The following is a 27095-nucleotide window of genomic DNA, read 5'->3' on the forward strand; positions in this document are numbered from 1 at the left end:
TGCATGTCTTCACGAGCGCAAGACAGCCCCTCAGGCCACCCTTAAAAATACCTTCCCCAAAATCCACTTCTGGCAACCCAGCGAGCGAGCGCTGCTCTGGAGAACTGCCTTCCACATCCTCAATCTCCTTATGAATCAGTGTTAACCTTTTTTGTGCTGCAAATTTATGCACATTGCCAAAGCTAAATACAAAATGCTAAAAAAAAAAAAACATAAAAAAAATATAAAAAAAAATATCAGATTAATGTATTCGCTGCCAGACAGGTGTCCTCACAGCAAATCTTTATTTGCACCTTTTAAATTATTCCTGTTGATTAACACATTTGAAAGATTTGAGATATATCTATATATTTTTTTAAAATGTTATTTTTTTTTTTTATTTATTTTTTTTTTAATTGAATGCATACGGGCTGAAACCTATATCTTTATCTGGAAAGGTGGCTGCTTATCTGCGCTTTCTTTCTTGCTGAATTAGTAACTCGCCTGATTACCCCGCCAGGGAGGCGCTATGGTGCTATTATAAATGTCACAGGAGACGGACGAGGATGGAGCGCGGACGGCCCCGGAGTCTCTTGACAGCAGCCAGATGGAAAGTAGTGCGGAATAATGATAAACCTATAGATTGGTGTGCGGCGCGCGTCGGTGCCTCCATTCACGACACATGTCGCAGAGATTACACCCTAATGCACTACAGAGATAATAGGTTTGCAGAAAGAAGTCATTATACTTTCTATTCACCGCGTCCTTCCATGGAAAACTCTTAACCATCATTATAACTACTAATTTTTCCTCCCCTCTACGAGTACAGCAAACGCGCGTCGCCTCCCAGATGCAAGACATTGATTTCTCTATTCACTCCAAACAATCGCAATTTTTTTTTTCTTAAAAAAGATACAATTCGTTTAAATAAGATCCATGAAGAAAAAAACCTTTTGTCTTTTGTCTGTTGCTGCTCGCTGAGACTTCGGAGGCCGTTTTTCTTCGGTTGCTCCTTTGGCCGCTGCTTGAAGCTGTAAAAAAAAAAAAAAAAAAAAAAGAATAATATTTAGCAAAGCTACATTTTTTTTTTACGAAGGGTCAGTTAGCTAATAATAGGGATTGAAGAAGTGTAATTGTAGTCATCAGTGATACAAAAAAAAAATCATTTTTTTTTCTTTTTGCAAAATAAAAGAAGGGAGGAAAACAAGAGCGCGGTCTTTATGTGACGAGACAAAGTGCTATTTGCAACCCAGCAGCACATTCAGGTATTGTATGGAGCTAAACGTACGGTTCCAGCGCTGAAAAGGATAAAATGCAGCTGAAATGTATATACTTTTGTCGTTCGGCACTGCAGGGTTATATAGAAGCGCGCGCAGCGGGTCAGAAGTACAATGAGCCGCCGGACTGAAATGCTCAGCACGGAGCACAGGCGTATTCAATAAAATCACACATTTACATTTATGGCGATTAATTAAAACCGGGACGTGGACCGGATGGTGAAGAGACAAGGTTTCTTTTGTTCAAATATTTTTAAAAAAAGTAGAGATGAGCAATGTTTGTTCAGTCGCGTGTTGCGTTCTGCGACTGTGAAGACAAAACAGAATTCAGGAATTGATATTTTGTCTCTCGTCATAAAACGGGAAACAAAACGCAATGCGTTATCAAAACTCCGGCCAAAAAATGATGCGAGTTGCTGGAAGTGCGGAAGTAAAATCCGGAAAAATTGGGGCAGCTTGAGAGAAGTTTTGTAGTAATGCGCAGGGAACAGAGAAAAAGGACGGAGAGGATTGGTTAGGAAGCCATTGTGGACAAGTGACTGTAGAAAAGCAACGAGTGAAGGAAAGGAAGTAATATCCAGAAAAAGGGGCAGGAGAACAAGGGTAACAAAGCACGGGGGGGCACAGTGGTTAGAACTGCAGCCTTGCAGCGCTGGGGTCTTGGGATCAAATTCCACCAAGCAAGGACAACAGTTTGTATGTTCTCCCCGAGTTTGCGTGGGTTTCCTCCGGGTTCTCTGGTTTCCTCCCACATTCCAGAGACATACTGATAGGGAATGGTAATTGTGAGCCTTAATGGGGACAGCGATGATAATGTGTGTAAAGCGCTGCGGAACTAATGGCGCTATATAAGCAAAAAGCATAATAAATAGATAGGGCAGAGGTAACAGGGCCATACAGGGCAGAGATAACAGGACCATACAGGGCAGAGGTAACAGGACCATACAGGGCAGAGGTAACAGGACCATACAGGGCAGAGGTAACAGGACCATACAGGGGAGAGGTATCAGGACCATACAGGGCAGAGGTAACAGGACCATACAGGGCAGAGGTAACAGGACCATACAGGGCAGAGGTAACAGGACCATACAGGGCAGAGGTAACAGGACCATACAGGACAGAAGTAACAGGACCATACAAGGCAGAGGTAACAGGACCATACAGGGGAGAGGTATCAGGACCATACAGGGCAGAGGTAACAGGACCATACAGGGCAGAGGTAACAGGACCATTCAGGGCAGAGGTAACAGGACCATACAGGGCAGAGGTAACAGGACCATACAGGACAGAGGTAACAGGGCAGAGGTAACAGGACCATACAGGGCAGAGGTAACAGAACCATACAGGGCAGAGGTAACAGGACCATACAGGGCAGAGGTATCAGGACCATACAGGGCAGAGGTAACAGGACCATACGGGGCAGAGGTAACAGGGCCATACGGGGCAGAGGTAACAGGGCCATACGGGGCAGAGGTAACAGGGCCATACGGGGCAGAGGTAACAGGACCATACAGGGCAGAGGTAACAGGACCATACAGGGCAGAGGTAACAGTACCATACAGTAACATAGTAACATAGTTAGTAAGGCCGAAAAAAGACATTTGTCCATCCAGTTCAGCCTATATTCCATCATAATAAATCCCCAGATCTACGTCCTTCTACAGAACCTAATAATTGTATGATACAATATTGTTCTGCTCCAGGAAGACATCCAGGCCTCTCTTGAACCCCTCGACTGAGTTCGCCATCACCACCTCCTCGGGCAAGCAATTCCAGATTCTCACTGGCCTAACAGTAAAGAATCCTCTTCTATGTTGGTGGAAAAACCTTCTCTCCTCCAGACGCAAAGAATGCCCCCTTGTGCCCGTCACCTTCCTTGGTATAAACAGATCCTCAGCGAGATATTTGTATTGTCCCCTTATATACTTATACATGGTTATTAGATCGCCCCTCAGTCGTCTTTTTTCTAGACTAAATAATCCTAATTTCGCTAATCTATCTGGGTATTGTAGTTCTCCCATCCCCTTTATTAATTTTGTTGCCCTCCTTTGTACTCTCTCTAGTTCCATTATATCCTTCCTGAGCACCGGTTCCCAAAACTGGACACAGTACTCCATGTGCGGTCTAACTAGGGATTTGTACAGAGGCAGTATAATGCTCTCATCATGTGTATCCAGACCTCTTTTAATGCACCCCATGATCCTGTTTGCCTTGGCAGCTGCTGCCTGGCACTGGCTGCTCCAGGTAAGTTTATTATTAACTAGGATCCCCAAGTCCTTCTCCCTGTCAGATTTACCCAGTGGTTTCCCGTTCAGTGTGTAATGGTGATATTGATTCCTTCTTCCCATGTGTATAACCTTACATTTATCATTGTTAAACCTCATCTGCCACCTTTCAGCCCAAGTTTCCAACTTATCCAGATCCATCTGTAGCAGAATACTATCTTCTCTTGTATTAACTGCTTTACACAGTTTTGTATCATCTGCAAATATCGATATTTTACTGTGTAAACCTTCTACCAGATCATTAATGAATATGTTGAAGAGAACAGGTCCCAATACCGACCCCTGCGGTACCCCACTGGTCACAGCGACCCAGTTAGAGACTATACCATTTATAACCACCCTCTGCTTTCTATCACTAAGCCAGTTACTAACCCATTTACACACATTTTCCCCCAGACCAAGCATTCTCATTTTGTGTACCAACCTCTTGTGCGGCACGGTATCAAACGCTTTGGAAAAATCGAGATATACCACGTCCAATGACTCACCGTGGTCCAGCCTATAGCTTACCTCTTCATAAAAACTGATTAGATTGGTTTGACAGGAGCGATTTCTCATAAACCCATGCTGATATGGAGTTAAACAGTTATTCTCATTGAGATAATCCAGAATAACATCCCTCAGAAACCCTTCAAATATTTTACCAACAATAGAGGTTAGACTTACTGGCCTATAATTTCCAAGTTCACTTTTAGAGCCCTTTTTGAATATTGGCACCACATTTGCTATGCGCCAGTCCTGCGGAACAGACCCTGTCGCTATAGAGTCCCTAAAAATAAGAAATAATGGTTTATCTATTACATTACTTAGTTCTCTTAGTACTCGTGGGTGTATGCCATCCGGACCCGGAGATTTATCTATTTTAATCTTATTTAGCCGGTTTCGCACCTCTTCTTGGGTTAGATTGGTGACCCTTAATATAGGGTTTTCATTGTTTCTTGGGATTTCACCTAGCATTTCATTTTCCACCGTGAATACCGTGGAGAAGAAGGTGTTTAATACTGTATGTTAGCTTTTTCCTCGTCATCTACAACCATTCTTTCCTCACTATTTTTTAAGGGGCCTACATTTTCAGTTTTTATTCTTTTACTATTGATATAGTTGAAGAACAGTTTGGGATTAGTTTTACTCTCCTTAGCAATGTGCTTCTCTGTTTCCTTTTTCGCAGCTTTAATTAGTTTTTTAGATAAAGTATTTTTCTCCCTATAGTTTTTTAGAGCTTCAATGGTGCCATCCTGCTTTAGTAGTGCAAATGCTTTCTTTTTACTGTTAATTGCCTGTCTTACTTCTTTGTTTAGCCACATTGGGTTTTTCCTATTTCTAGTCCTTTTATTCCCACAAGGTATAAACCGCTTACACTGCCTATTTAGGATGTTCTTAAACATTTTCCATTTATTATCTGTATTCTCATTTCTGAGGATATTGTCCCAGTCTACCAGATTAAGGGCATCTCTAAGCTGGTCAAACTTTGCCTTCCTAAAGTTCAGTGTTTTTGTGACTCCCTGACAAGTCCCCCTAGTGAAAGACAGGTGAAACTGTACAATATTGTGGTCGCTATTTCCTAAATGCCCAACCACCTGCAGATTTGTTATTCTGTCAGGTCTATTAGATAGTATTAGGTCTAAAAGTGCTGCTCCTCTGGTTGGATTCTGCACCAATTGTGAAAGATAATTTTTCTTGGTTATTAGCAGAAACCTGTTGCCTTTATGGGTTTCACAGGTTTCACTTTCCCAGTTAATATCCGGGTAGTTAAAGTCCCCCATAACCAGGACCTCATTATGGGTTGCAGCTTCATCTATCTGCTTTAGAAGTAGACTTTCCATGATTTCTGTTATATTTGGGGGTTTGTAACAGACCCCAATGAGAATTTTGTTACCATTTTTCCCTCCATGAATTTCAACCCATATGGACTCGACATCCTCATTCCCTTCGCTAATATCCTCCCTTAAAGTGGACTTTAGACAAGACTTTACATAGAGAAAAACCCCTCCTCCTCTCCGATTTTTACGATCCTTTCTAAACAGACTGTAACCCTGTAAGTTAACTGCCCAGTCATAGCTTTCATCTAACCATGTCTCGGTTATTCCCACTATGTCAAAGTTACCTGTAGATATTTCTGCTTCTAGTTCTTCCATCTTGTTTGTCAGGCTTCTGGCGTTTGCGAGCATGCAGTTTAGAGGATTTTGTTTTGTTCCAATCTCCTCACTGTGGATTGTTTTAGAAATGATCTTACCTCCCTTCTGAGTATGTTTTCCTGGGTCTTCTTTGTTCGAGTCTAATGTTTTTCTTGCCGCAGAGGTAGGGCAGAGGTAACAGGGCCATACAGGGCAGAGGTAACAGAGCCATACAGGGCAGAGGTAACAGGGCCATACAGGGCAGAGGTAACAGGGCCATACAGGGCAGAGGTAACAGGGCCATACAGGGCAGAGGTAACAGGACCATACAGGGCAGAGGTAACAGGACCATACAGGGCAGAGGTAACAGGACCATACAGGGCAGAGGTAACAGGGCCATACAGGGCAGAGGTAACAGGGCCATACAGAGCAGAGGTAACAGGACCATACAGGGCAGAGGTAACAGGACCATACAGGGCAGAGGTAACAGGACCATACAGGGCAGAGGTAACAGGACAATACAGAGCAGAGGTAACAGGACCATACAGGGCAGAGGTAACAGGGCCATACAGGGCAGAGGTAACAGGACCATACAGGGCAGAGGTAACAGGACCATACAGGGCAGAGGTAACAGGGCCATACAGGGCAGAGGTAACAGGGCCATACAGGGCAGAGGTAACAGGACCATACAGGGCAGAGGTAACAGGACCATACAGGGCAGAGGTAACAGGACCATACAGGGCAGAGGTAACAGGGCCATACAGGGCAGAGGTAACAGGACCATACAGGGCAGAGGTAACAGGGCCATACAGGGCAGAGGTAACAGGACCATACAGGGCAGAGGTAACAGGACCATACAGGGCAGAGGTAACAGGACCATACAGGGCAGAGGTAACAGGACGGGGCGTTTGCCATCAATAACCTATGGAGGCTGCAGCCTCGACTCGTGGGGGCAGTGATGGGGCAGTGACAATTATTCCTAGGGCTCCGGACGCCCCCATATGTGCCCATACGTCTCTGTATGCGCAGCCCTTGAGCTGTCAGCGAGTCCTGGCCGGCGCGGATCACCTTATATGGTTATATATGGCCTCCTTGCTTAATAACCACAAACCGCGATTCTCCTCTGACGACGACTAAGCTGAAAGCCTCCGTCTGATATTGGAGTCACATCTCAGCTTCCCACAAATGTGACTTTCAGGCATGGCCGCCGCTGCCGCTCGCCTCCTCTCTATGCTCCATATAGTTTAGCTCCTGGTTTATGATTCCTCTTAGTCAACATGTCAGAGATAGGAGGATGGACGCATTACCGGCATTGATTGCCTTCCTGCAGATTCTTCCTAAAATTACTCTGCCCCAGCTGTTCCCGCCCGGTGCGGGCGGTGTACAATTTCACCGTCCTATGTTCAATAGGCAAAAGCAAAGACCTTGGTGTCAGCTTCCGACGACCTCTCTCTGCCTCTCAATACCAATGTTTTATTATAAAGCAGCTCCCAATTTTTCGGCAGATTTTTCCAAGATTGAACTTGATGGACCTAGGTCTTTATTCAGCCGACGCAACTATGTCATTGGGGGAATTTACAGGATTAGATTTGCAAGGACTCAAAATGGCGTACGCGGTTCATGAATTTTGCAAAGTAAAAATTTGTCTTAAATTTTCTCTTTAACCTTTTTTTGTGTCACAAAGATAAGAAGACAAAGATGAGTGTCAAATATGCTGTCCCTAAAAATAATGCCAAATACACAGTATAACAAAAAATTGTGCAACTCAGAGTCCCTAAAAAAGTGCCGTATATACAGTATCCAAAATACAGTATTTAATGCGCAATCCACAAGAGTGTTGTACACCCAGTTCTTAAGAAAGTGCCAAAAGCATCACAAAAATGATGCCAAATACACAATATGCAAAAATATTGGCACACATACAAAACAGTGGCAAACACAGACCCTAAGAGGAGTGCCATGTCCATAGTCTTCCCATATGCAGTAATAAAGAAGCAATTACTAAAAATAGTGCCGTACACACTGTCCTTAAAAATAACATCAAACATACAGTATTGCCAAAAACAGTGCAAAACAGACCCTAAAAAAGTGCTGCACACAGTCCTCATAAATAATGCCGTACACACTGCCATTAAAAATAATACCAAACATACAGTATTGCCAAAAACAGTGCAAAACACTGTCCCTAAAAAGTGTTGTAAATAATCCTCATAAATAATGCCGCACACACTGCCATTAAAAATAATACCAAACATACAGTATTGCTAAAAACAGTGCAAAACACAGTCCCTAAAAAAAGTGCTGTAAACAATCCTCATAAATGATGCCGTACACACTGCCATTAAAAATAGTGTCAAACATACAGTATTACCAAAAACAGTGCAAAACACAGTCCCTAAAAAAGTGCTGTAAACAATCCTTATAAATAGTGCCGTAAACACTGCCATTAAAAATAATACCAAACATACAGTATTGCCAAAAACAGTGCAAAACACAGTCCCTAAAAAAAGTGCTGTAAACAATACTCATAAATGATGCCGTACACACTGCCATTAAAAATAGTGTCAAACATACAGTATTACCAAAAACAGTGCAAAACACAGTCCCTAAAAAAGTGCTGTACACAATACTTATAAATAGTGCCGTACAAACTGCCATTAAAAATAATACCAAACATACAGTATTGCCAAAAACAGTGCAAAACACAGTCCCTAAAAAAGTGCTGTACACAATACTTATAAATAGTGCCGTACAAACTGCCATTAAAAATAATACCAAACATACAGTATTACCAAAAACAGTGCAAAACACAGTCCCTAAAAAAGTGCTGTACACAATACTTATAAATAGTGCCGTACAAACTGCCATTAAAAATAATACCAAACATACAGTATTGCCAAAAACAGTGCAAAACACAGTCCCTAAAAAAGTGCTGTACACAATACTTATAAATAGTGCCGTACAAACTGCCATTAAAAATAATACCAAACATACAGTATTACCAAAAACAGTGCAAAACACAGTCCCTAAAAAAGTGCTGTACACAATACTTATAAATAGTGCCGTACAAACTGCCATTAAAAATAATACCAAACATACAGTATTGCCAAAAACAGTGCAAAACACAGTCCCTAAAAAAGTGCTGTAAACAATACTTATAAATAGTGCCGTACAAACTGCCATTAAAAATAATACCAAACATACAGTATTACCAAAAACAGTGCAAAACACAGTCCCTAAAAAAGTGCTGTACACAATACTTATAAATAGTGCCGTACACACTGCCATTAAAAATAATACCAAACATACAGTATTACCAAAAACGGTGCAAAACACAGTCCCTAAAAAAGTGCTGTACACAATATTTATAAATAGTGCCGTACAAACTGCCATTAAAAATAATACCAAACATACAGTATTGCCAAAAACAGTGCAAAACACAGTCCCTAAAAAAGTGCTGTAAACAATCCTCATAAATGATGCCGTACACACTGCCATTAAAAATAATACAAAACATACAGTATTGCCCACAATAATGCTAAACACTGTGTTCCTAAAATAGTGACGAAAACAGTCTGAAATCGTGTCATACACATAGTATCCCCCCAAATTATATCCCCAAGTGTAGTGTTAAACACACAATCATCATGTATAGTGCCGTACACACTGCCCCAAACTAAAGGAGCAACATGCCAACTCGGCACTTTCTGCAGTAGACCGGGTGGAAGACAAAGCAAAGGACCTGGAGGCAATCTCCCCCATCCAATCTAACACTGCCTCATCATGTTCTGGCCTCACTATTCCTGTAGCGGTTCTCGGCCCTACGAATTTACGCAGAACGTCCTGTCACCTGCGTGCTCCAGAGGAAGGTGTTTCATTTGATCACATTGCAGTAACATAATGACCATGTCCTCTCCCTGCAGCAGCTACACCACCACTACCAGCAGCAGCTACATCACCACCACCAGCACCATGGCCATGTTCCCTATTTGATGCTCTCCTCATTTTTGGAAGTGGTTTTTAGGCACACTACTTGCACAGGGATAGTGGCAGAGCAGAATTGTTTTTAGGCACAATACTCTAAAAGAGATGGTTGCAGAGGATAAATATTTTTTAGGCACACTACTCGTACAGACATAGCGATAGAGTATAATTAGAGTTTTAGGCATGGACACAACTTGCACACACAGCAGAAGAGTATTTTTATATTTTTAAGCCCACTAATCATCCAGACATGGCTGCAGAGTACACACAGAGGGTTTGTGGCACAGCACTGTCACAGTCAGTTTTTCAGAGTACATAGAGAGGCTTTTTGGCACAGTACTCCCACAAGCATGGTTGAAGAGTACACACAGAAGCTTTTTGGCACAGTACTCACACAGGCAGGATTGCAGAGTACATACGGAGGCTTTTTGGCACAGTACTCCCACAGGCAGGGGGGGAAGAGTACACACAGAAGCTTTTTGGCACAGTACTCCCACAGGCCGGGGTGCAGAGTACACACAGAAGCTTCTTGGCACAGTACTCCCACAGGCCGGGGTGCAGAGTACACACAGAAGCTTCTTGGCACAGTACTCCCACAGGCCGGGGTGCAGAGTACACACAGAAGCTTTTTGGCACTGTACTCCCACAGGCAGGGTTGCAGAGTACACACAGAAGCTTTTTGGCACAGTACTCCCACAGGCAGGGGTGCAGAGTACACACAGAAGCTTTTTGGCACAGTACTCCCACAGGCAGGGGTGCAGAGTACACACACAAGCTTTTTGGCACAGTACTCCCACAGGCAGGGGTGCAGAGTACACACAGAAGCTTTTTGGCACAGTACTCCAACAGGCAGGGGTGCAGAGTACACACAGAGGCGTAAAGTTACAGTACTCCCACAGGCAGTTTTTAAGAGTATATACAGAGGCTTTCAGCACAGTACACCCACAGGCAGGGGTGCAGAGTACACACAGGCTTAAAGTCACAGTACTCCCACAGGCAGGGGTGCAGAGTACACACAGAAGCTTTTTGGCACAGTACTCCCACAGGCAGAGGTGCAGAGTACACACAGAGGCGTAGAGTCACAGTACTCCCACAGGCAGTTTTTCAGAGTACATACAGAGGCTTTTAGCACAGTACTCCCACAGGCAGGGGTGCAGAGTACACACAGAAGCTTTTTGGCACATTACTTCCACTGAGACGCGAGCAAAGAGCACACACAGAGGCTTTTTTGTGGAGTACACACACACACAAGCTCTAATACTTTCCCTCGCTCCAGCTGCTTCTTGTCCCTACAGTAATCAGAGCAAAATGGCGGTGGGACCCGTGATACGACATTTAAATAGACCGGGTCACGTGGTGCGCCGACCAATCACAGCCGTGCCAATACTTGGCCTGACTATGATGGCTCCAGAAGTGTCAACAACCCAAAGGCTTGCTGATTGGCTGCTCTGCAGCCTTTCAACAAACTTTATTCGGCATCCGAACCCGAACAGTAAACCGTACATCAGGTAAAAAGTCAGTAATGGAACCGAACCCTGAACTTTACAGTTGGGGTTCACAAATCACTAGCTAAATCCTCTTCCCATTCGGCTGTTTGGTTGTTGCAAGAATTTTCAGTATAATCCGTAAAGTTGGCGTTTAAAAACAGCAACGATTAAGACTCCGGTGATTCTCAGCAGAATGGACGGTGTTCGGTGTCCTAGAAATCTATAAGGAGGATCTGCTGAATCAGGCTCGTCATCCCAGCGGGGGGAATCTAGAAAACAGCAGCGACCCCACAGAATGTATTTTAGACTAAAAAGGATTTTTGCATTTGACTTTCATTAAAAATGTCGCTCCGTTTTTGTACTATAGTCAGTGTCGCACTGTCGATTGCGGTCTTTACTTGTCTTTTTCGGCTGATTTATGACCAGAGACCACATCAAAGTTGAATGTCCAGCGATGCCAAGAGCCCGTGAAAAACAAATCTGCAACATTTCTAATTAAACCCAATAGCAAAAATTATTACATGTATTTAAGCCCCCCAAAAAGCCTAATTTCATTTTTTTACGCTTCTTTTTTTTTCTGAGCTAAGCTGATATGAAAGCAATCAGCGTCCTTTCTGCATTTCCTTCGCTCCTTTGGACACGTGATTATATATGTTTGTGGGACATCATGTACATATAATAAAACCTTGATTGGAGGGCACCGGCGGCCGGGCCTCTCTCCCAGATGAATCCCCTATAGGGGTGGGGGATGGGCAAGAATAGGTTAAACGCCGCTTTGTACCGGGCGCCATTTGCAGCTTATGAGCGGCTTCCCGGACATGTAGCGAGTTATTATCACTCGGACCAGCTTGCTAAAAAAAAAAAAAAAATTTCCAATCCCCCCCCTGAAATTGCCGGCTAACGAAGGACTTTCATAACTTGTATCAGCGGCACAATATTGGAGGGAGGATTAAAGAGAGGTAATCACATTCTTTGTTTTATACCTTCAAGATGAAGAATAATCTCCTGGAAGATTCGTCTGCCCAATTCTATACTTTCGGAAAAGCAGATTTCTCATTTCCACATTTGCATACTTTGATGCGGTTATCAGGAATGTAGAATTACAGGCGCAGCGAGCGGGAGGCCCAGCGTGTCCACAGACGTGAGGAATTGGCCGAGAAGGCGCCTACCATCGAGGCCGGCCGCTCCAAATCACCTTCCCTATGGCTTATGGAGAGAACGCGGAGGAATGACCAGAGGGGCATGTGCACATGACAAAGGCCAGAAAATGGGCCCTGGGTGACAATTAATGCCATTTTCACATTAAACATATAAAACATCATAAATGAATGTTTATGTTTCCAAAAAATTCCCAGACAATACCGCCATTCACTGCTCAAATAATGTCACCATACAGTATATATACCGTGTATATATATAATACAACCATATAGTTCCCACACATACTGCCACCAAATGCTCAGATAGAACTGCCTTATAGTGTCCAAATAATACTACTACACAATGCCAGTTTATATATTATACAACCAAACAGTGACCATATAATACTGCCAACAAATGCTTCAGTAGAACTGCCTTAAAGTGTCCAAAAAACTACTGTACAACTACTACACAAAGCCAGTATATAAATAATGCAACCATACACTGACCATATAATACTGCCAACAAATGTTTAGATGGATCTGCCTTACAATGTCCAAATAAAACTACTATACAATGCCAAATAATATCTACATGCAATATATAAATAATACAACCACACAGTGACCATATAATACTGCCAACAAATGCTTCAGTAGAAATGCCTTAAAGTGTCCAAAAAACTACTATACAACTACTACACAATGCCAGTATATAAATAATGGAAGAATACAGTGACTATATAATACTGCCAACATATGTTTAGATAGATCTGCCTTGCAATGTCCAAATAAAACTACTATACATTGCCAAATAATATCTACATGCAATATATAAATAATACAACCACACAGTGACCATATAATACAGCTAATAAATGTTTAAATAGAATTGCCTTAGTGTGCAAATAAAACTGCTATACAACTACTGCAGAATGGAGTATACAAATAATACAACCATATAGTGTCCACATATAATACACCCAACAAATATTTAAATAAAACTGCCTTATTGTGTCCAAATAATACTACTATACTATTACAAGTGATACCTACACACAATATACAAATAATACAACCATATAGTGCCTGTCATGGCACTGTTGCAGGATATCCCGGGGCTAGGGTTTCCTTGCCAATCCCTAATGCTAGGGGCGCTTTAGCTATCCCTGCTCAACAGATTATTTCTGATGGTGAAGACGTCGGGGCCTCGTGTCTTGCTGAGCTCCTAAAGCAGCCATTATCTGTCCTCTTAACCACCCAAGGAAGTGGGGAATTATAGTGTATAAGAAGACACAAACAAGACTAACAAGGGAAGATGTACAGGGATAAATGAAAATACCTATCGTACAAATATGCACTCACAAACAACAGAAGTAAGTAAAGGAAAAAAAGAAATAGGAAAGATGAGGATATGCACACAGACAAATCACCAAGCAACGGTCTTCTGAACAACACTCCGAGTCCATACATCTCCTCAAACATCCAACACCTCCAACTACAGAACCAGATAGTATGAAACTAACACTGGCAAGTATATATAGCAGAAGGGAGTGGCCAACACTGAACAGCTGAGACCATTAAAGCAGGAAAGCTGCAGGAGCTCTCAACTGGACAGATTGACCTTTGCAATGCTAGCAGAAACTTGCACTGTTTATTATGATGGTGAAGTGCTTCTAATCGGTCCAGGAGTAGAAGAAATCAGACTGCGTGGTCTTCTAGCCCCTCTCCGTCGTGGTAAAGCCGTGACAGTGCCCACATAATACTAATGTTCGAATAATACTGCTATACCATACCAAGTAATTCCTCCACCCAGTATGTTAATAATAGTACCATGTAGTGGCCACATGCTTGTTCTGATTGGCTGCTGTTTAGAAGCAGAAGCTCACAAGAATCAGGGAACAGATCCCTACTCTACTTGTTTTACCAAAGAGAATGCAAACTTAACTGATAGCGAGAAAAAGAAGACTAGCAGTTATCTGCTGTGCAAAAGCTGAGAAGGTGGTCAGGATGGAGTTCCCTTTTAAGTATCACTAGAATTTGATGTTGGGTTCCCTTTTAGACCCACTTTCTCCAGTGTTTCCAGCCTGCTCTTATTCTTCAGCTCCGGTGAGCACACAACGTGGCAGTAGACGATATAAGCCCACAATGCACTCGCAGTGTTACACGGGCCGGCGCCTCTGTCTGCTGCCAGTCTGCGTTAAAAGAACACAAACAGCTAAAAATTTAATAAGGTGCTATACATTTAATTATTGAGCACTCACAGCCCTCGGCAATCTCTCCCTCCAGACCACAAGACATAAAATATTCTTCACCGGTTTGACCTCAGGTTTGCAAATGCAGACTAAATGCCAGCGTAATATATGAAGCAAATAATAAAATGGAAGATAAGGGTCCGGGCACCTCCGGCTCCACCGATCCAGCTCGCTACACCTCCAAGGAGTCCTCGGGGACCGATTACAGTCCTGGATTTACAGATACAATACTGGGGCTTATTACTGCTCTCCTAGGGCTATAATCTCTAACAATCGATACGGAGAAGTACGGGGTATGGGAGGGTGGTACAACCCCACTGGAGGAGAAACAATGAGCCCCAGCTCAGGGGGGACTAAATGAGCTACACGTATGGGCCATTGGGCACCAACCTTCAGATGCCATGTGCCAATGATGGATTGTCCCTTTGGCTACAGGAGAGGGGCCACAATCACAACGTATCATCCAATCTACTTTTGGGAAGGGGAACGATGAATCAAGGACATTTCTGAAAATGGGGCAAAGTTAACAAAACTGTCTAATTACTTAGACAGTCCTAAATTACAGCAAATGTATCAGTGTCTAATTTTAAGACTTTCTTTAGGGCTCATGGAGACGTCCGTGCAACATGGTCAGATAATGGACCTGCCATGGGACTCAGCTTCATATAATCCCACGTTCCGTTCAGGGGACCCCCGACCAGCCCATGTGTTGCGATTAGTGTTGAGCGATACCTTCCGATATCGGAAAGTATCGGTATCGGTTTGGATCGGCCGATATTCAAAAAATATCGGATATCGCCGATACCGATACCCGATCCCAATGCAAGTCAATGGGACCAAAATATCGGAATTAAAATAAACCCTTTCTTTCCTTGTAGGTTCATTCTACATGAAGGAAAACAACTAAGAATAATGCCGGATGTATTTGGGGAGGTGGCGGAGACATTAAAGTCATAGAGGTTTATCCCAATCAAATAGAATAGCATGTTTTTTGTTTTTTTTTAAGACGTTCGGAGTGACAAAGATATTGACTATGTAAATTTTTTTTTTATTTTGTCAGATATTGATGTTTCACTATTCCACGCCCTTCCCCTTCTTTTTTTTCTTTTTTTTTTTCTTTTCCCACACTTTCATCTTCATCATCATCAGCATCTTTGACATCAACTTCTTCACCTTATTCATCTTCTTCTTCATCTTCTACCTATTTTTTTTTTTTTATTACATTCTTCATATTCATTTTATTCAACTATTATTATTCTTCTTATTCTACATATTCTTTTTATTCCACTGTTATTATTCTTCCTATTCTACTTCTTCATCATATTCTCATTTGTGACAGGCATTCCCGTAGTTGTTATCTATAAAAGTTTGAAGATTACACCTTCCGTTCTGCCAGTCACAAAAGTTACATTTGTCCGCGTTCAGTTTGGCCTGCAGCATCAGGCTTTATCCAGGGGCACCACGAGGAGGAACGGACTCACCCCCATACACTGCTTAGTCTTCTTCTGCATATAATTTAGATAATATCTTTTGCTCTGATATTAAGTCTTATGCTTAATGTTCTTCTGCTCTTTGTTCTGCAGCCTCTTGTTCTTCTGCTTCTCGGTCTTCCATGTTGTCGTCTCCAGGGTCGTCGTCTCCAGTGTCGTCATCTCCGCCGTCGTCGTCTCCGCCGTCGTCGTCGTCGTCATCGGGGTGGTCTTCCGTGTCGTCGTCATCGTGGTGGTCTTCCGGGTCGTCGACGTTAGGGTCTTCAACTTGGAAATGTAGCAGAAGGTACAAGAAGGCTGAGAAAATGCCAAGAACCAGCTGATGGAACTGGAACTCGGATGGCTACCCGAAGGTTCAAGAGCCTATGGAACTACCGAGGACCAGCTGACGTTACTGGAACCCGGTTACTAAGCAGGAGGTACCCGTGCTAAAAAGCACTACCAAGGACCGCCTGACGTTGACGGAACTCGGATACCCAGAAGGAGGCACCTAAGCCAAAGGCTCTGCCCGGAACCAGCTGACGTTACTGGAACCAGGATGGGGAGCAGAAGGTACAAGAGCAAAAGACACTGCCGAGAACCAGCTGACGGTACTGGAACCCGGATGGGTAGCCGAAGGTCCAAGAGCCAATGGAACTACCGAGGACCAGCTGACGTTACTGGAACCCGGTTACTAAGCAGGAGGTACCCGTGCCTGAAAGCACTACCAAGGACCACCTGACGTTGGTGGAACTTGGATACCCAGAAGGAGGCACCTAAGCCAAAGGCTCTGCCCGGAACCAGCTGACGGTACTGGAACCAGGATGGGGAGCAGAAGGTACAAGAGCAAAAGACACTGCCGAGAACCAGCTGACGGTGCTGGAACCAGGTGGTGGACCCGAAGGTCCACAGGAGAGGAGAGAACAGCTAGGCCGCGAGGCAGCCGCAGTTACCGAACCCCAACAGTCCTACAGGGGGAGCTGGGCCTACTGGCACTACAGAACCAGCCTTGACTACCAGTTCACGCAGCCCACATAGGAAGCTCCTAAACTGGAGGCACCCTGGAGTTGGCTAACCCGACCGCACCACGACGAGGCAAGCATAGGTGTCTCAGTGAGCTTGACACAACCCGGAAACAGCTGACGGTGCTGAAACCAGGCTTGGCACGAGGGAGTACCTGTGACAAAAACACTGCCGAGAACCAGCTGGCGGTGCTGGAACCCGGATGCGTTGCCCCAGTGTGCAAGAGCCAATGGCACGACCGAGGACCAGCTGACGGTGCTGGAACCCGGTTACTAAGCTGTAGGTGCCCGCGCTTAAAAGCACTACCAAGGACCGCCTGGCGTTGGCGGAACTCGGATACCCAGGAGGAGGCACCTAAGCCAAAGGCTCGGCCCGGAACCAGCTGACGGTGCTGGAACCAGGTGGTGGACCCGAAGGTCCACAGGAGAGGAGAGAACAGCTAGGCCGCGAGGCAGCCGCAGTTACCGAACCCCAACAGTCCTACAGGGGGAGCTGGGCCTACTGGCACTACAGAACCAGCCTTGACTACCAGTTCACGCAGCCCACATAGGAAGCTCCTAAACTGGAGGCACCCTGGAGTTGGCTAACCCGACCGCACCACGACGAGGCAAGCATAGGTGTCTCAGTGAGCTTGACACAACCCGGAAACAGCTGACGGTGCTGAAACCAGGCTTGGCACGAGGGAGTACCTGTGACAAAAACACTGCCGAGAACCAGCTGGCGGTGCTGGAACCCGGATGCGTTGCCCCAGTGTGCAAGAGCCAATGGCACGACCGAGGACCAGCTGACGGTGCTGGAACCCGGTTACTAAGCTGTAGGTGCCCGCGCTTAAAAGCACTACCAAGGACCGCCTGGCGTTGGCGGAACTCGGATACCCAGGAGGAGGCACCTAAGCCAAAGGCTCGGCCCGGAACCAGCTGACGGTGCTGGAACCAGGTGGTGGACCCGAAGGTCCACAGGAGAGGAGAGAACAGCTAGGCCGCGAGGCAGCCGCAGTTACCGAACCCCAACAGTCCTACAGGGGGAGCTGGGCCTACTGGCACTACAGAACCAGCCTTGACTACCAGTTCACGCAGCCCACATAGGAAGCTCCTAAACTGGAGGCACCCTGGAGTTGGCTAACCCGACCGCACCACGACGAGGCAAGCATAGGTGTCTCAGTGAGCTTGACACAACCCGGAAACAGCTGACGGTGCTGAAACCAGGCTTGGCACGAGGGAGTACCTGTGACAAAAACACTGCCGAGAACCAGCTGGCGGTGCTGGAACCCGGATGCGTTGCCCCAGTGTGCAAGAGCCAATGGCACGACCGAGGACCAGCTGACGGTGCTGGAACCCGGTTACTAAGCTGTAGGTGCCCGCGCTTAAAAGCACTACCAAGGACCGCCTGGCGTTGGCGGAACTCGGATACCCAGGAGGAGGCACCTAAGCCAAAGGCTCGGCCCGGAACCAGCTGACGGTGCTGGAACCAGGTGGTGGACCCGAAGGTCCACAGGAGAGGAGAGAACAGCTAGGCCGCGAGGCAGCCGCAGTTACCGAACCCCAACAGTCCTACAGGGGGAGCTGGGCCTACTGGCACTACAGAACCAGCCTTGACTACCAGTTCACGCAGCCCACATAGGAAGCTCCTAAACTGGAGGCACCCTGGAGTTGGCTAACCCGACCGCACCACGACGAGGCAAGCATAGGTGTCTCAGTGAGCTTGACACAACCCGGAAACAGCTGACGGTGCTGAAACCAGGCTTGGCACGAGGGAGTACCTGTGACAAAAACACTGCCGAGAACCAGCTGGCGGTGCTGGAACCCGGATGCGTTGCCCCAGTGTGCAAGAGCCAATGGCACGACCGAGGACCAGCTGACGGTGCTGGAACCCGGTTACTAAGCTGTAGGTGCCCGCGCTTAAAAGCACTACCAAGGACCGCCTGGCGTTGGCGGAACTCGGATACCCAGGAGGAGGCACCTAAGCCAAAGGCTCGGCCCGGAACCAGCTGACGGTGCTGGAACCAGGTGGTGGACCCGAAGGTCCACAGGAGAGGAGAGAACAGCTAGGCCGCGAGGCAGCCGCAGTTACCGAACCCCAACAGTCCTACAGGGGGAGCTGGGCCTACTGGCACTACAGAACCAGCCTTGACTACCAGTTCACGCAGCCCACATAGGAAGCTCCTAAACTGGAGGCACCCTGGAGTTGGCTAACCCGACCGCACCACGACGAGGCAAGCATAGGTGTCTCAGTGAGCTTGACACAACCCGGAAACAGCTGACGGTGCTGAAACCAGGCTTGGCACGAGGGAGTACCTGTGACAAAAACACTGCCGAGAACCAGCTGGCGGTGCTGGAACCCGGATGCGTTGCCCCAGTGTGCAAGAGCCAATGGCACGACCGAGGACCAGCTGACGGTGCTGGAACCCGGTTACTAAGCTGTAGGTGCCCGCGCTTAAAAGCACTACCAAGGACCGCCTGGCGTTGGCGGAACTCGGATACCCAGGAGGAGGCACCTAAGCCAAAGGCTCGGCCCGGAACCAGCTGACGGTGCTGGAACCAGGTGGTGGACCCCAAGGTCCACAGGAGAGGAGAGAACAGCTAGGCCGCGAGGCAGCCGCAGTTACCGAACCCCAACAGTCCTACAGGGGGAGCTGGGCCTACTGGCACTACAGAACCAGCCTTGACTACCAGTTCACGCAGCCCACATAGGAAGCTCCTAAACTGGAGGCACCCTGGAGTTGGCTAACCCGACCGCACCACGACGAGGCAAGCATAGGTGTCTCAGTGAGCTTGACACAACCCGGAAACAGCTGACGGTGCTGAAACCAGGCTTGGCACGAGGGAGTACCTGTGACAAAAACACTGCCGAGAACCAGCTGGCGGTGCTGGAACCCGGATGCGTTGCCCCAGTGTGCAAGAGCCAATGGCACGACCGAGGACCAGCTGACGGTGCTGGAACCCGGTTACTAAGCTGTAGGTGCCCGCGCTTAAAAGCACTACCAAGGACCGCCTGGCGTTGGCGGAACTCGGATACCCAGGAGGAGGCACCTAAGCCAAAGGCTCGGCCCGGAACGAGCTGACGGTGCTGGAACCAGGTGGTGGACCCGAAGGTCCACAGGAGAGGAGAGAACAGCTAGGCCGCGAGGCAGCCGCAGTTACCGAACCCCAACAGTCCTACAGGGGGAGCTGGGCCTACTGGCACTACAGAACCAGCCTTGACTACCAGTTCACGCAGCCCACATAGGAAGCTCCTAAACTGGAGGCACCCTGGAGTTGGCTAACCCGACCGCACCACGACGAGGCAAGCATAGGTGTCTCAGTGAGCTTGACACAACCCGGAAACAGCTGACGGTGCTGAAACCAGGCTTGGCACGAGGGAGTACCTGTGACAAAAACACTGCCGAGAACCAGCTGGCGGTGCTGGAACCCGGATGCGTTGCCCCAGTGTGCAAGAGCCAATGGCACGACCGAGGACCAGCTGACGGTGCTGGAACCCGGTTACTAAGCTGTAGGTGCCCGCGCTTAAAAGCACTACCAAGGACCGCCTGGCGTTGGCGGAACTCGGATACCCAGGAGGAGGCACCTAAGCCAAAGGCTCGGCCCGGAACCAGCTGACGGTGCTGGAACCAGGTGGTGGACCCCAAGGTCCACAGGAGAGGAGAGAACAGCTAGGCCGCGAGGCAGCCGCAGTTACCGAACCCCAACAGTCCTACAGGGGGAGCTGGGCCTACTGGCACTACAGAACCAGCCTTGACTACCAGTTCACGCAGCCCACATAGGAAGCTCCTAAACTGGAGGCACCCTGGAGTTGGCTAACCCGACCGCACCACGACGAGGCAAGCATAGGTGTCTCAGTGAGCTTGACACAACCCGGAAACAGCTGACGGTGCTGAAACCAGGCTTGGCACGAGGGAGTACCTGTGACAAAAACACTGCCGAGAACCAGCTGGCGGTGCTGGAACCCGGATGCGTTGCCCCAGTGTGCAAGAGCCAATGGCACGACCGAGGACCAGCTGACGGTGCTGGAACCCGGTTACTAAGCTGTAGGTGCCCGCGCTTAAAAGCACTACCAAGGACCGCCTGGCGTTGGCGGAACTCGGATACCCAGGAGGAGGCACCTAAGCCAAAGGCTCGGCCCGGAACCAGCTGACGGTGCTGGAACCAGGTGGTGGACCCGAAGGTCCACAGGAGAGGAGAGAACAGCTAGGCCGCGAGGCAGCCGCAGTTACCGAACCCCAACAGTCCTACAGGGGGAGCTGGGCCTACTGGCACTACAGAACCAGCCTTGACTACCAGTTCACGCAGCCCACATAGGAAGCTCCTAAACTGGAGGCACCCTGGAGTTGGCTAACCCGACCGCACCACGACGAGGCAAGCATAGGTGTCTCAGTGAGCTTGACACAACCCGGAAACAGCTGACGGTGCTGAAACCAGGCTTGGCACGAGGGAGTACCTGTGACAAAAACACTGCCGAGAACCAGCTGGCGGTGCTGGAACCCGGATGCGTTGCCCCAGTGTGCAAGAGCCAATGGCACGACCGAGGACCAGCTGACGGTGCTGGAACCCGGTTACTAAGCTGTAGGTGCCCGCGCTTAAAAGCACTACCAAGGACCGCCTGGCGTTGGCGGAACTCGGATACCCAGGAGGAGGCACCTAAGCCAAAGGCTCGGCCCGGAACCAGCTGACGGTGCTGGAACCAGGTGGTGGACCCGAAGGTCCACAGGAGAGGAGAGAACAGCTAGGCCGCGAGGCAGCCGCAGTTACCGAACCCCAACAGTCCTACAGGGGGAGCTGGGCCTACTGGCACTACAGAACCAGCCTTGACTACCAGTTCACGCAGCCCACATAGGAAGCTCCTAAACTGGAGGCACCCTGGAGTTGGCTAACCCGACCGCACCACGACGAGGCAAGCATAGGTGTCTCAGTGAGCTTGACACAACCCGGAAACAGCTGACGGTGCTGAAACCAGGCTTGGCACGAGGGAGTACCTGTGACAAAAACACTGCCGAGAACCAGCTGGCGGTGCTGGAACCCGGATGCGTTGCCCCAGTGTGCAAGAGCCAATGGCACGACCGAGGACCAGCTGACGGTGCTGGAACCCGGTTACTAAGCTGTAGGTGCCCGCGCTTAAAAGCACTACCAAGGACCGCCTGGCGTTGGCGGAACTCGGATACCCAGGAGGAGGCACCTAAGCCAAAGGCTCGGCCCGGAACCAGCTGACGGTGCTGGAACCAGGTGGTGGACCCCAAGGCCCACAGGAGAGGAGAGAACAGCTAGGCCGCGAGGCAGCCGCAGTTACCGAACCCCAACAGTCCTACAGGGGGAGCTGGGCCTACTGGCACTACAGAACCAGCCTTGACTACCAGTTCACGCAGCCCACATAGGAAGCTCCTAAACTGGAGGCACCCTGGAGTTGGCTAACTCGACCGCACCACGACGGGGCAAGCATAGGCGTCTCAGTGAAGTTGACACAACCCGGAAACAGCTGACGGTGCTGAAACCAGGCTTGGCACGAGGGAGTACCTGTGACAAGAACACTGCCGAGAACCAGCTGGCGGTGCTGGAACCCGGATGCGTTGCCTTGCCTATTAAAGATTGTCTTCCTAGAGCCCCAACTAGCGGTGTTGGAGCAAAGGGTAAGCAGGGGGAGATGAGTGTAGGCCGAAGCCTGCACTGGAGGCAGCTTTGTGTCTGCGTTGCGTTTGCAGGACACTTTGCCGGCTACACACTGGGGGAACAGCTGGCGTTGCTGAACCCCACTAACACAATGGCGTGTGTTTTTCTCTGTGCAGCTAGCACTTGCGGGCAAAAACTAGCGATGTTAGAGCCCGTGTTGAAGCAGGAGGAGGAGGAGAGGAGCAGAGTGTAGGCCGAAGCTTAGTTGAACCAATTTCAAAGGAAACCTTTAACCCCCCCCTCAGGTGTTACAAAGTACAAGAGACACACCTTGTGCAGTATTAATGCTGCACAAGTGAAAGGTTGCTCTATTAATTTGTCTACTTGCACACGCTGAATGAAAGACATACACAATTTACCCCATTCTACAGTCAAACTGTAGTGGATGCGTGACTTGGTTTTTTGATGAGACGCAGCACAGGTGTCCAAAATAACGCCTTGGTGCTTGGAGCAGCTTCCTGAGCGTTGTTATTTGCTGTACAGGAGTCTGCGCTCTTGTGTTATCCCTTGGCAATGCCCTGTTAGCGCTGCCCATCTTATGACATCATTTCATGTTGGCCGGTGCGGTTAACGATGGCCATAAATCCCAGACCCACAGTGTCTTTTCATAAAGCCACACTGCGGTGCTGGGATTCGTGGCCTTGAGCAGTAAATATTTTGGCCGCTCACACACGTCCTTACACCTGCTTCAGACTGGGCGGCCTCTGCTGATCCCTTCTCGCATGCCGCGGCCATGAGGCTGCACAGTCTGAAGAAGGCTGAAGGAGATGAGTTAAGACAGGCGAAGATATGCACTGCTCGTGCCCATCAATCACACCCTCGCAGTCAAAATAATTAAGACAACGAGGAGCATTTTATTCAGGCAGGGCGGACGAACAGGCGCAAGTAGCCAACCAATGATGTCAGAAGACGGGAAGCGCTACCAAGGGGGGTGCTGCGTATCATTAGAAAGGAAAGTCACACCTCAGGGACAGTGGAATGGTCTCAAAGAGACACATTTTGTACGTGTTGAGTTCCACGTGGGCAAGGAGAAAACATCAGCCACCTTGTACAAATGCAGCAGTACTGCTGTACAAGGTGGCTGTTATACATAGAAACACCTGGGGGTGGGGGCCAGGCTCCCTTCAATTTCAGTTCATGTGCCTGCGTGGCGTTTGCAGGTCACGTTGCAAGCTGCACAGCAGGGGAACAGCTGGCGGTGCTGAACCCCACTAACACATTGGCTGGTGTTTTTCTCTGTGCAGCTAGCATTTCCGGGCAAAAACTAGCGGTGTTTGAGCCCAGGGTCAGCAGGAGGAGGAGGAGAGGAGCAAAGTGTAGGCCGAAGCCTGCACTGGTGGCAGCTTTTGGTCGGTTGTGCCAGCGTGGCTTGTGCTGGACACGATGCCGGCTACACAGCGGGGGAACAGCTGGCGTTGCTGAACCCCACTAACACATTGGCTGGTGTTTTTCTCTGTGCAGCTAGCATTTCCGGGCAAAAACTAGCGTTGTTAGAGCCCAGGGTCAGCAGGAGGAGGAGAGGAGCAGAGTGTAGGCCGAAGCCTAGTTGAACCAATTTCAAAGGTTACCTTTAACCCCCCCTCAGGTGTTACAAAGAACAAGAGCCACTCCTTCTGCAGCATTAATGCTGCACAAGTAAAAGGTTGCTCTATTAATTTGTCTACTTGCACAAGCTGAATGCAACACGTAGACTATTTAGCCCATTATACTGTTTAACAGTAGTGGAGGCGTGACTTGTCTTTTTAAAGAAAAGCAGCACAGGTGTCGAAAACAACACCTTTTTGCATGGGCGCAGCTTCCTGAGCGTTGTTAGTTGCTGTACAGGAGTCTGCGCTCTTGTGATCCTTTGGCCATGCGCTGTGAGCGCTTCCTGTCTTATGACCTCATTTCATGTTGGCCGTTGCGGTTAGCGATGGACATGAATCCCAGACCCACAGTGTGTTTTTAAAAAATCACACTGCGGTGCTGGGATTCGTGCCCTGGTGCAGTAAATATGTTTGCCGCTCACACATGTCCTTACACCTGCTTCAGACTGGACGGCCTCATCTGATCCCTTATCGCCTGCCGAGGCCATGAGGACACCCAGTCTGAAGAAGGCGGAAGGAGATGAGTGAACACAGGCAAACATATGCACTGCACATGCCCATCAATCACACCCTCGCTGTCCAAAAAAATAAGACACCGAGGGCCGTTGTTTCGAGCAGGGGAGATGCACAGGCGCAGCCAGCTAACCAATGATGTCAAAAGACGGGCAGCGCTAACAAGGGTGGTGCTGCGTGTCATTACAAAGGAAAGTCACACCTCAGGGACATTGTAATGGTCTGTAATGAGACACATTTTGTACGTGTTGAGTTCCACGTGGGCAAGGAGAAAAAGTCAGCCACCTCGTACAAATGCAGCAGTACTGCTGTACAAGGTGGCTGTTATACATAGAAACACCTGTGGGTGGGGGGCAGGCTCCCTTCAATTTCAGTTCATGTGCCTGCGTGGCGTTTGCAGGTCACGTTGCAAGCTACACAGCAGGGGAACAGCTGGCGTTGCTGAACCCCACTGACACATTGACTGGTGTTTTTCTCTGTGCAGATTGCATGTCCGGGCAAAAACTAGCGGTGTTAGAGCCCAGGGTCAGCAGGAGGAGGAGGAGAGGAGCAAAGTGTAGGCCGAAGCCTGCACTGGTGGCAGCTTTTGGTCGGTTGTGCCAGCGTGGCTTGTGCTGGACACGATGCCGGCTACACAGCGGGGGAACAGCTGGCGGTGCTGAACCCCACTAACACATTGGCTGGTGTTTTTCTCTGTGCAGCTAGCATTTCCGGGCAAAAACTAGCGTTGTTTGAGCCCAGGGTCAGCAGGAGGAGTAGAGGAGCAGAGTGTAGGCCGAAGCCTAGTTGAACCAATTTCAAAGGTTACCTTTAACCCCCCCCCTCAGGTGTTGCAAGGTACAAGAGCCACACCTTGAACAGCATTAATGATGCACAAGTCAAAGGTTGCTCTATTTAATTTTGCTCCTTGCACACGCTGAATTAAACACGTACACTATTTAGCCCATTATACTGTCAAACAGTTGTGGAGGCGTGACTTGTCTTTTTAACGAGACGCAGCACAGGTGTCAAAATTTGCACCTAGGTACTGGGCGCAGATTCCTGAGCGTTGTTATTTGCTGTACAGGAGTCTGCGCTCTTGTGTTATCCCTTGGCAATACCCTGTTAGTGCAGGCCGTCTCATGACCTCATTTCATGTTGGCCGGTGCGGTTAACGATGGCCATAAATCCCAGACCCACAGTGGCTTTTCCTAAAGTCACACTGCGGTGCTGGGATTCGTGGCCTTGTGCAGTAAATATGATCGCCGCTCACACATGTCCTTACACCTGCTTCAGACTGGGCGGCCTCAGCTGATCCCTTATCGCATGCCGCGGCCATGAGGCCGCACAGTCAGAAGAAGGCGGAAGGAGGGGAGTGAAAACAGGGGAACATATGCACTGCTCGTGCCCATCAATCACACCCTCGCAGTCAAAATATATGAGACAACGGGGGGCGTTGTGTCGGACAGGGGGGACGCACAGGCACAGCCAGCCAACCAATGATGTCAGGAGACGGGCAGCGCTAACAATGGGGGTGCTGCGTGTCATTAAAAAGGAAAGTCACACCTCAGGGACATTGTAATGGTCTGTAATGAGACACATTTTGTACTTGTTGAGTTCCACGTGTGCAAGGAGAAAAAGTCAGCCACCTTGTACAAATGCAGCAGTACTGCTGTACAAGGTGGCTGTTATACATAGAAACACCTGTGGGTGGGGGGCAGGCTCCCTTCAATTTCAGTTCATGTGCCTGCGTGGCGTTTGCAGGTCACGTTGCAAGCTACACAGCAGGGGAACAGCTGGCGTTGCTGAACCCCACTGACACATTGACTGGTGTTTTTCTCTGTGCAGATTGCATGTCCGGGCAAAAACTAGCGGTGTTAGAGCCCAGGGTCAGCAGGAGGAGGAGGAGAGGAGCAAAGTGTAGGCCGCAGCCTGCACTGGTGGCAGCTTTTGTTCTGTTGTGCCAGCGTGGCTTGTGCTGGACACGTTGCCGACTACACAGCGGGGGAACAGCTGGCGGTGCTGAACCCCACTAACACATTGGCTGGTGTTTTTCTCTGTGCAGCTAGCATTTCCGGGCAGAAACTGGCGTTGTTTGAGCCCAGGGTCAGCAGGAGGAGTAGAGGAGCAGAGTGTAGGCCGAAGCCTAGTTGAACCAATTTCAAAGGTTACCTTTAACCCCCCCCTCAGGTGTTGCAAGGTACAAGAGCCACACCTTGAACAGCATTAATGATGCACAAGTCAAAGGTTGCTCTATTTAATTTTGCTCCTTGCACACGCTGAATTAAACACGTACACTATTTAGCCCATTATACTGTCAAACAGTTGTGGAGGCGTGACTTGTCTTT

At 48.2% G+C, this 27095-nt stretch overlaps 1 protein-coding gene across 1 annotated transcript in view; it reads right to left on the reverse strand.

Annotated features, from left to right (window-relative positions):
- GFRA4 (GDNF family receptor alpha 4) overlaps nt 1-27095 on the reverse strand; it is a 518921-nt gene that overhangs the window by 176197 nt on the left and 315629 nt on the right. The window contains exon 2 of the mRNA XM_069745134.1: nt 930-1010. Coding sequence (XP_069601235.1) covers nt 930-1010 — 81 coding nt within the window. The remainder of the gene's footprint in view (nt 1-929; nt 1011-27095) is intronic.

Source organism: Ranitomeya imitator, chromosome 1 (genome assembly GCF_032444005.1).
Source record: "Ranitomeya imitator isolate aRanImi1 chromosome 1, aRanImi1.pri, whole genome shotgun sequence".
NCBI classification, from domain to species: Eukaryota; Metazoa; Chordata; class Amphibia; order Anura; family Dendrobatidae; genus Ranitomeya; species Ranitomeya imitator.